Below are 11480 nucleotides of genomic sequence, written 5' to 3'. Positions count from 1 at the left end.
CCCCCCCCCCTTTTTTTTTTAAAGTTGGACTTGGGTAGAGACAGTAATTTGATGCTTCTATTCAGCTCACTGTTCTTGTGCCCTTCCTCTTTTCTCTCTTTAGTCCTCTTATGTCTTCTTTTCTGGGAAGGTCAGAATAAAGGTGTACAGGGGAGCAGAGCAGGGTTTGTGGTCAGTGGTTGGCTAATGGCTTCTGGCTAATGGAGAGGGCATTTAGCTGTGTTTAAACCTGATGTGGTCACAGTTGGGAAACTGATCCTTACACACATGCACTTAAACACACACACACACACACACACGCACTACAGGTTGCTGGGAAAAATGTGTAGGCGAGACGACGCACATGCAAAATCTGCAACAACAAATAATTAAAGCTGCAAAAACATATGTAAGACTAGTGAATGAATTACAATAACCGCCCTCTCCCTCTTCTCCAACAGGAGCAGGACTCCAGTTACACTATTATAAAGTCCAAGGAGACTGAGATGGTGGTGGAAGGCCTGAAGCCCTCTTCAGCCTACATCTTCCAGGTCAGACATGGGTCGAAAAAAAAAAATAATTATAGACCGTCATAATAAAACAATTTGTAGTCTGAGATTAGAAAAGGGAGAGTAAACAATTCGAAAGATGTAACACAAATTAATGTATACAAAACAATATGGTGGTAAATTCAGTGGTTAAACAAGTATTCAGTATTTATCTGTTAGAAGTTGGTCCATTGAAAATGTTACTAAAGTAAAAGTGTGTATTCGAAGTACCATGTACTTCGAATATTAAAAGTAAAGTACTCTATGCAGAAAAATCATCACATTTTAGAATCTGTAAACAATTCAAATAGTTCCCTCAATCAACCACGTATTTAATGGTCTAATCAATTCAGCTGCACTTGTAGGGTAGTTCAATTTTTAATAAAACTTAGTGTGTATATATATATATATATATATATATATATCTCTATATATATATATATATCTCTATATCTTTATCATTTTAAAATTACTATATTATCTATTAATATATATATATATATATATATATATTGCATTTGTTTTGTGTGCAACAATCTTAATATGTAAAGTAACTAGTTACTTAAGCTGTCAGATTAATTTAGTGGAGTAAACATTACAATATTTCTCTCTAAAATGTAATGGAGTAGATGCAGAAAGTGGCATGGAAAGAAAAAGACTCAATTAAGGTACCTCAAATGTGTACTTAAATACAGTACTTAAGTAAACGTACTTAGTTATGGTCCACCAGTGGTTAAATTTACTGTAGATGTGATACATTTGGATATGTTGCATTCCAGGTGCGAGCCAGGACCTCAGCAGGCTATGGAGCATTTAGCCGACGTTTTGAGTTCCAGACCAGCCCTTACTGTGAGTACACCTGAGAGAGAGCATGAGCATACAAGTTCAACTCGTACGTGACTCCCACCTGCTTTTACAAGGCTGCATCAACGGCAGATGCCAGGTGTGTTTTTGTGTGTGTCTAATCCCTCCTCTTTTCCTTTTGGAAGTAACTGCGACCAGCGAGAGTGCTCAGGCTTCGATTGTAGCGGTGGCTATCACCTTGGCTCTGGTCCTCCTGGCCGTAGTCGCTGGATTCCTGCTCAGTGGACGGTAAGACACATGTGCAAGTGGAAGCACATTAACTTATATTGAATGGCCACACACATGAGAAAGCCAGCTCAGAGTGTAAACCTTTCTTATCATTTAGTTCAGCACAGCTGTAATGTACATTTGTAAATATGTGGATACACGTTAGCTTAGTCAGCGGACATCCTCTTGTCCTCCTCTGACCTATTGCTGACTAACAAACATACCAAAAACCAAATCTCATTTGTGACCCAGATACGTCTGTGTTAGAGCAGCATTAAGGGATTAGATGCATGGCTTGAGGTTAGAGATTTGTAATAGGTCAGGATTAAAGGGTTGCTTTTTAGGTTATAGCTTATGGGCTGATGCATACAGGCAAGTCTTCAAGTGCGGTGGTGACACAACGTTGTGGTCCGTTATACATCCGCATTCAGCACTCCATACATAACACACTTGCATTTTTGTACCACCTTGTCTTGGAATTGCCACAATCAGCTTTCTGATATCTTTTTCACACATGCACACAGAAAACATACAGTAGATGATTGCAAATTCTGTATATAGCAAGGGAAGCTTTCAAACACATGCAAAGCACATAATCAGTGGCCACACTAAACCGTGTTGACAATCCTCACACGATCCTATAAGTCCAAGTTATTTATCTAAAGACAGTTGAGCTCTTGACTTTTATTAACCACATTTTCCTGTGATATGCATTTAATTAAGTTAATTACCAGCTATGCATGTCCAAATGCTTTTACTGAACCATAATTAACAAAGCAAAGGGCAGTTTGACAAAGCTCAGCCTGTGAAATCCGATTCAAATGGTTGTTCTGATGGTCTGTACATCTATACATGTGTTTGTTTTATTGATCTGTCCATGGATCTGTTTGTCATTTTTTTCATTCATACACTCATTCTGCTGCTCGTTCATTCATTCATTCATTAAGTTCTCCGTCCCTTTACCTACTCCTTATTCTTTGTTCTTTCTTCATTGAATCAGCAGAGGCTTTGGTTAGGTTCACGGATTAAAAAACAAATCAGATGGAAGCAATGGTGATTTTGGTTTAGCCAATCGGGGATGAGGATCGCTCCGGTTTTGTGTGGGGGAGGAGGGATGAAGGAATGCCAAATTTTCTAGAGATGGAATTGGAACACAAACACCACAACACCCTCCAACTACTGTATCCCTGCCCCCCCACTCCCACCCTCCCCTGCGACTGCATGACCCTCCAGACGTAAACGCATGAATAGACATCAGAACACAGCAGACATGTATGTAGACACACAGTACGGGGGGGGGGGGTGCATGTACACATGGGTTAACACCCCCCCCCCCCCCACACACACACCACACACACACACACACACAGGCGCACACATGTTAGAAGTTGGAGGGCCGACGGGGCATGGGCATTCTTAAACCCCTTGACTCAATAGATCCGGCAAACTAAACACCCTCAGGCAGACACACATGTACTAAACACAGACACACATACACACAGAATCCCCCCACCCATATTTTCCAGCCTGTACCAAACCCCTCCAGCCAAGCCTGGCTGTCCTACAGAGAGCCCCGATGGGAAAGACTTGGACTTGACCTGTGTGTGTGTGTGTGTGTGTGTGTGTGTGTGTGTGTGTGTGTGGGTGTGTGGTTGTGTGTGTGTGTGTGTGTGTGTGTGTGTGTGTGTGTGTGTGTGTGTGTGTGTGTGTGTGTGTGTGTGTGTGTGTGTGTGTGTGTGTGTGTGTGTGTGTGTGTGTGTGTGTGTGTGTGTGTGTGTGTGTGTGTGTGTGTGTGTGTGTGTGCGCTTTTTGTCTTCAAGAACTGAAAAATAAGGAAAACTGCGGCATCTATAACATTTGGTTGACTCTTGTTCTTTACAAATGCACTGATGTACAGCAATGTATTTTACCTCATTTTGAGTGTCTCTCTGTGTCTTTTCTGTTAGTGTCATATGTTTGCATGTGTGCGTGTTTGCGTGTCAGATTAAGTTTAAAAGCAATCCTCCTGTTTATCTCTGATGCTGCTTATCTAAATATTGAAATGCAGAAGCTTTGTGCACACAGACACACATACACACACATCAAACAAACAAATACAGGTTTTGGCCGATACGTTGGGGGAGACACAAAAAGCGCAAGACTGCTCTGTCCTCTGCCAAAAGTCAGAGTTGATCTGTTGACAAGGGCTTTCTTGGAAAATGATATTATTTGAAAACTGCACTCCTTTGCTAATGTCTAAAATGCTGGTATTTTTAAGCATGTTCAGCAACCTTGAATCGTAAGTTAGCAGAGGAAATAAAAAGCTTAGGTTGCACTTAGATCCAAGTGTTGTCGTGGTGTGTGTTGGCCAGGATTTGCTTCTTTGTGGCCGGGCAATTTTGTGATACCTTCACTTAGATCTCTGTTAGCTACCCTCTGTTCTCTCTGAGTGTAAATGTCACTGTTTGCTCTTTGTCTAGATATACAGTAAATAAAATGCATAAGGGCGTGCAGTATTTTGTGCTGTCTTGTACTAGAATTTGGAAATGTATGTAAGAAAATTATATACAGTAATTGCTACATGATGCTAAAAAAAGCAGAGTAAATTGAAATAATTAGTCCTTTTCCATGGGGTTTTACCATTGTTTTGTCTACCCCCTGTAAGTGGTTAGTATGTGCCACTAATATAAGCATAATTGTAAGGTTTTCTACCATGAAATAAAAAAAAAAAACGCCAGTCAATGCTTTTACGTGTGAACAAAAACAACACTGTGACATGGCATTTGTTCCGATGTGTTGGTGTGTCCCTCCACTCAGGCGGTGTGGCTACAGCAAAGCAAAGCAGGACCCTGAAGAGGAGAAGATGCACTTCCACAACGGTCACAGTAAGTTTAAAAAAAAATAGAAAAAAACTTATTCTGTTGTGTGTTGAAGGGGGGGGGGTCTGTGGCCATACAGTTCTGCTACATGTAATGTAGAAGGTTCAATGTCTGTATCAGTTTATCCATCATTGTCCTCAGTGTGCGTGTATCTGTGTGTGTGTGTTGTTGTGTGGTGTGTGTGTGGTGTGTTGTGTGTGTGTGTGTGTTGTGTGTGTGTGTGTGTGTGTGTGTGTGTGTGTGTGTGTGTGTGTGTGTGTGTGTGTGTGTGTGTGTGTGTGTGTGTGTGTGTGTGTGTGTGTGGTGTGTGTGTGTGTGTGTGTGTGTGTGTTTGTGGTGTGTTGGTATGTGTGTGTGTGTGCGCGTGGGCCTGTGTGTGCATCTGTGTGCAGTTTACAGTATTTTGTACCAAGATTCTTTAAATAACATACTGGATCTATGGCAGCCATTTTGGCTGAGGACACACACAAGCTTTATTAATAGGCCGTGACAGCTTAATATATTTGGCAACATTTCTGGCATTGTATCCTGCCATCCATCTGCTGGCTTAAGAGCCAACCCTTACCGTACATCCGAGAAAAAATCCCACAGTGCCAGTATGTGTGGTACACTGTCATATGATTCATATTTAAAACGAACGTTAATTACTTATCATGCACACAAAAAAGTGACTTGTTTTGGGGATAATTAAAGGAATCAATCATTGCATTTTACTCTAGATACAGTTTTGTAGGTAGGACCTCCAGTTGAAGTCATGTTTTTTTAAAAGGTAAAATAAGCATAAGGGCTTTTAAGCATGTTCTAAATAACAATGGCAATCTAAAAAGGCAGAAACAGTGTTGATAAGGGGTATGAAATATGGATAGAAACTATAACAGTATACATTTTATGTATTCATGTCATAATATGGGACATTTCGTGGAAATGGACATGACAAACTCATATCAAGCCACTACTTAACATTGATCACAATTGCTAATAATTCCTGCTCCTGGATTTGCAACATTGCCTCCAACGGCCTAATAACATTTACTGTACGTTGATATGTATGTATGTATGTATGCATGTATGTATGTATGTATGTACTGTATGTATCGTGCATACAAGCCTGAATAAATGTTAATGATGGTAAATTACATCTAAATGGTAATGATGCAATGCATGTGTGTCTGCAGTAAAGTTCCCTGGGGTGCGCACCTATATTGACCCCCTCACCTATGAAGATCCCAATCAGGCCGTGCATGAATTTGCTCAGGAGATCGACGTCTCGTTTATCTCCATAGAGAGGATCATTGGAGCTGGTGAGTCAAGTGTGTGCGTGTGCGTGTGCGTGTGTGTGTGCGCGTGCGCGTGCGCAAGCGTGTCTCTTACAGATGCTCTGATTCATATTCTCAGCATACATTTCGGGGCTGATTTTTCCAGAATAATGTACCACAGAATACATTATTGTTTGTTTTGAAGCGAACCTGTTCAGTCAAGCATGCTCAGGTACAAATACTCTCATCCTGTAACAGCTGAATTTCAAACAATACCCGTACACACTAAATGAACAGTAATAAGAGCAATGAGTCTAGCCTATCTCATGTTGTTTAGAATTTAACCATTTTCTCATCACCTCTACAACAGGGCGTCATTTTTTTTTCAAGCTGCAAAAACCTGTCACATTCATGATTGACGTCATTGTATAGACGCACGTTTACACACACTGAGTAAAGTCGAACGCTATGCTAAATGAAATGACAGCTCTCGCTTCTATAAATGGCTTTTGTGCCCCGCCAAAATGTTGATTTGTAACATTTGTGAGCTTTTGGGCTTTCTAACTGTCCAGTGAAATAGGCCTTTAAGTGTTACGTTGGTTTGTAGGTTCCTATTCGTTGTGATAATGAAGTGAGTTGAATGATGCCTGCCCGGTATTTGTAGGTCAAACAATTGGTTGCATTGCGACGTTGATAGCAAACAACATAAGGAAATGCATTGCAATTAGTAGAGGAGTTAAAAAACAGTATCAAGTTTTTCAATCTTTCCTTATCTGTGTTTTATTGTTTCTTCAGAGGTGTTCTCTTTCTCCACAACTATTGTATACTTTTACATCCAAAAGTAGATTGGGTTTGTTGTCTTGAAATTTGTGAGGAATGTCAAGAGAATAATTAGGTTTTCTATGTCACTATCAAAGGTCTGGTTCACAATTGGACAAGACTTAAAGGTGGTGATAAAGGTAATGTTGAGGTCTTTGTCTCTTTGCCTCAGGGGAGTTTGGCGAGGTGTGCAGCGGACCGTTGAGGTTGCCTGGGAAAAGAGAGATCCAGGTTGCCATAAAGACCTTGAAAGCGGGCTACACGGAGCAGCAGAGACGCGACTTCTTGTGGGAGGCGTCGATCATGGGCCAGTTTAACCACCCAAACATCATCCGCCTGGAGGGCGTGGTCACCAAGAGTGAGTCATCAGCATGTCTGTTTGTAGTCAGACTTTCCACACTTTGTTTTGCTTCATGGAAGATTCACCCTGCAGGGTAAAAAAAAAAAAAAAGAGAGATCGCAATGGCGAATACTGGGACTTCTTATACAGTATGTCAGTTGCACTGTGTTGATGTTGACGAATCTCAGGCTCAACTTGTCAGACTCTGCTCTGGTTTCTTCAGTCTATAACCTGTCAGGGATTTTCCACATCCATCACATTCAGCTGTTCTTCATCACTCCGGTTCAGATGGGTTTTGACAGCTTCAACAGTGGCTTATCAAGCTCAGTTGCACTTTTGAATTTACCCTTTTCTGACTCGTACTTAACGTTTATGGCTTCTATCAGGTCGTACAGTGATAACAAATTTAAATGTAATACATTTCAGAAAGCTCCAATATTGCCAAACTGCTATTCAGCCAATATAATTAATTACAGAAGTATCTGAAAAGAAAACAAATGTACATACATGTATTACTATTTTTGTTGTAAAGTATGTTCTCATATTGTGCTTCTCAGGCAAGCCGGTGATGATCATCACTGAATACATGGAGAATGGATCACTGGACAGTTTCCTCAAGGTAGGAGGACAGAGGGGGACAAGAATGCATGAGAGAAGTGAAAACAGGGAGACGGAAATGTATGATTATAAGGTGATGAGTAGGAAGAGTATGAGAGAGTAGAATGATAATTATAGGTAGTAGACAGTGGATAAAAAGGAAAATGGAGAGGAAAATGTAGGGAAAGAAAAGGAGGAAGGTAAGGAACACCATCATTGATTCAAAAGAATCAATCCAAATGAATTGTTTGTGGTTTATGAAAATGAAGTGGGGTCGGCTATTAGACGTAGATCAATGTTGCTCTGTGCTGAGTTAAGTGGCAAATGGGCAGGGTGGGAGAGCCCCTTGCTGATAGGCCAAATTGGGAGGACAATTACCACAGTGATGGAAAAACATTCAACCCTCTAAAAAAAGGAAAATACATTTATGAGAACGATTTCTGGTGAAGATACGCCACTATGGGAGAATACGTCCACCAAAGCTATCATTATTCCAGTCTAATACCTCATCATTCTACACATTCAAGCAGAAATTAACTAAAGACGAATATGTGATATAATTGGTTGTGAAACATCCTTGCTGCTGTCGTGCAAAATGTCTGAATGTGAACAATTTAAAGATGGATAATCACATGAGCCCACACAGTGTCTACAGGGTGTAGATTGCAAAACGTACTCTACAATTTTTGAAATGTTTACTCGCCGCGACTGTGAGACAGATCACTTTGCCAGGAAAAAAAATAAAAAGACGTCTGAGTACTCAGGGCTGGAATCACGTCTGTACTGTCTAGGCAATTTGGACTTGACTGAGAGGAGAATAAGGACTATAATGAAGGCTGGCAAACCTCTGAATTAAGTGATCCCTCTCCAGAGCACTTAAGTCTACCCACTGGTTACAACGGCATGATGCTCAGTTGGCGGACAAGGCTAAATCCTGAATGAAAAATGGAGTAAACTCCCGCACCAGATGGCTAATGGAGAGGTGAGAGATAAAGGGTTGTACAATTGCATGATGGTAAAGGCATATTTCAGAACCGCAATTATGGAAATTTGGGAAAGCAGAGAATAATGTGGTGGTGTTTGGAGGTGGGCTTGATAGGCAGCCTAGAAAGATGCTCTTTACCTGAACAAGATGTTCTCCTAAGGCTATTAATACACTTAACATTTCGGTTCCAAAAAACAGCCGAGAGCATCTTTTGTTGCTATAACAACAGCCACTGCTACAGTATCCTAGAGCGCTATGTGGAGGGGTGCTAACATTGGATCGAGCTAGAGAAAGAATGGAGAGAGAGAGAGCGGTGCTACTAACGTTACATAAAACAAAGCAAGTTCGAAGCGAGAACAAGGGGAGCACCCGGTCATAACATATAGTGCAATAGAAGGGTGCTGTGAGACAAAAGACAGCGTAATGATGTGCTACAGGGCTGTAGTCAGTGCAAACTGCTACCCTGTGTGCCTCGGGGAGCAATTCTGGACGGCAAAGGCAGGCAGAGGAGCTGGGAGGCCAGCAGGCGGAACAGCACAGACAATCCTGTGAAGTAATTACACGGGAGAACCAGGGGCTGGACTGGCTCCCCGATTAAGGGTCACAGCTATGGACAATGCAGTACAAGGCTCATAACTCACATCTTTGGCTTAACATCTTATTTTACATGTAAGTGGGATGCTCTGCTGCTACGAATGGATGGGGAAAGTAGTTGAAGGAGGGATGGAAACTGAGGTTGAAATCCAAGAGGGGAAAAGGTCAAGGAGAGCCACATGTCTGCTGTTGATGAGGGGAAAGTTACACTTTTTACAAACTTTTACATTTGGAAAGGAGGAAGTGCAAGCTTAAACCAACAGTCAAATAGAGCGGTTATTGGGTGAAAACTAAAGCGTGATTTATGGTTTAGCAGAGGCTCCATACAGAGCTTTTGCTGTAGCTACACGTATATACCATTGTGTTTTATCAGCCATGGAGAGTAACTATGCCGTACTTCAATACAACTGTAAGGTACTTGTAATTGAGTATTTTCATTTTCTCTTACTTGCCTATTGTACGTTTTACTTTTCTATTTTTATAGCTTTAGTTACTTTACGTATTCATATTAACTTTATGTTAATGTTAATACTTGATGTATTAAAGTGGATAAAGAGAAGACTTTATTGATCTGGTGGTGGAATTCACAAGCTACCTGCCAAATCAAACCGCTGTTATTTTGGTGAAAGTAACTCAAAAGTTTTGCAAACATAGTGTAACACATTACAATTCAGAGACAGTAATATTGTAATATGACTTATTACTCTCAAATGACAGTAACTAGTAATATATAATTACATTTTGGAAGTAACTTGCCCAACACTGACCATTACCATAAGATGTAATTGTAATCCTTACAGACAGATAGTTTGTAATGTATATGTCCAGAGAGTGTAAATGAGATTAAGATGTCTTAATGTAGTTACCCTCAAAGGCCTCTATTGACATCAAACTGGGAGTTAATGTTGTATGTGCAGAGGTGTGTCTGTGGTGCTATACTATAACTTACAGTAATTGGCTTTTTGGCGTTAATGGCTGTGTGGCTTTCATGCTGGAAGGCAACCCTATGAGTGGCCTCATGCTTAGCTATTATTTTTTTAACGCAGAGGTTGTACATGTCCTCTTACTTTCTCCTTTCTGTATTATATTTGGAAAATTACACAGTTTTGCAGGCTACAAAAGAAAAAATTAAAGCACATTATTTCACAGCACGTATTCCACACAATTTCTAATGTCAAAAACACTATGGACACGCATGGCATCGACCATATGCAACCTAACTGAAAGTCAACAGCACTCATAGTGGAGGCTCCTGGTGTGCAATTAACAAAATCCTACACGATTTCCTTTCAGTGGATTTGCCATAATGTGGATTTTAAACATGTAATATTATCCCTACCTTTTGTCTTCTACTCTGCCCTGATTTCTACCTGTCCACTGTTCTCATAGACTGCATGTGGTTCAACTAAAGATATCGGAACCAACAATTTATTTTTGTCCTATCTGTCTCTTCTTTTCTTCAGAAAAACGATGGTCAGTTTACTGTCATCCAGCTGGTTGGTATGCTGCGTGGCATTGCGTCTGGCATGAGGTACGCATAAACACAAAGGCACAATGTATAGCTGCGCACGTCACCAGGGCACAGCGTTGTAAGGTTGACCCATCTCCCTTGTGCTGATAAATGCAGATACCTGTCCGACATGGGCTACGTCCACCGGGATCTGGCAGCTCGTAACATCCTGGTCAACAGTAACCTTGTGTGTAAAGTGTCTGATTTCGGCCTGTCCCGAGTCCTGGAAGATGACCCGGAGGCTGCGTACACCACTCGGGTAAGACTGGGATTGTTTGCGTTGCAACCAATTATTCATTTGAGTTAATCAATGTCCCAGTGCTCAGGATGACCTCTTCAAAACACTTGTCACGTCTGATCAACAATCCAGGACCACAAGGTATTTTTTGGCAATTTACAGTGACATAAAAACAGATAAAAGCCGCAAATCCTCACATTTACAGCAAATGTTTGGTCGTTTTGCTTCATAAACAACTTAATGAATCCATTTTTTTCTGCTGATTGATTAATCATGTAATTGTTTCAGTACTAGTGAGGGAGAGAAAGAGGAGGGGTAAACCAGAGGGCACACTGTTCTATATCTTTGAGGACATTTATATTTAATCCGGTGTGTATTTCTGTGTGTGCGCAGTGTACTGTGGTATATCAAATTTTGGATTAAGTTGAAAACTCCTAGACAGAGTCTCGCTCAAAATGAGAAGGAGCAGCGGGTTTTAAATTGAGCTGTGTGTCCCAGGCTGAGTGGCATCCTGTCAGCCTGAGACTGGATGCTTCCTGCAGGAGGAGGGCCAATTAGTACCCAGCTCGGTCTCCGCAACACTCAATTAGCACCGAGTCTTTCTGCCTTCGCGCCAAATATGCTGTCATTCACCTCTCACTGCCAGGCTACATCTTTCTCTCTCTCTGTCCCCTCTCTCCCCCCC

General features: G+C 41.1%; 1 protein-coding gene across 1 annotated transcript in view; it reads left to right on the top strand.

Annotated features, from left to right (window-relative positions):
- LOC116704262 (ephrin type-A receptor 5-like) overlaps positions 1-11480 on the top strand; it is a 71007-nt gene that overhangs the window by 46138 nt on the left and 13389 nt on the right. Inside the window, 9 exon segments of the mRNA XM_032539584.1 lie at positions 441-530; positions 1307-1376; positions 1517-1619; positions 4395-4462; positions 5632-5757; positions 6704-6889; positions 7429-7490; positions 10511-10578; positions 10675-10816. Coding sequence (XP_032395475.1) covers positions 441-530; positions 1307-1376; positions 1517-1619; positions 4395-4462; positions 5632-5757; positions 6704-6889; positions 7429-7490; positions 10511-10578; positions 10675-10816 — 915 coding nt within the window.

Source organism: Etheostoma spectabile, chromosome 16 (genome assembly GCF_008692095.1).
Source record: "Etheostoma spectabile isolate EspeVRDwgs_2016 chromosome 16, UIUC_Espe_1.0, whole genome shotgun sequence".
Classification (NCBI taxonomy): domain Eukaryota; kingdom Metazoa; phylum Chordata; class Actinopteri; order Perciformes; family Percidae; genus Etheostoma; species Etheostoma spectabile.
The sequence above is the reverse complement of the archived record's forward strand: the minus strand, read 5'-3'. Positions and strand labels throughout refer to the sequence as shown.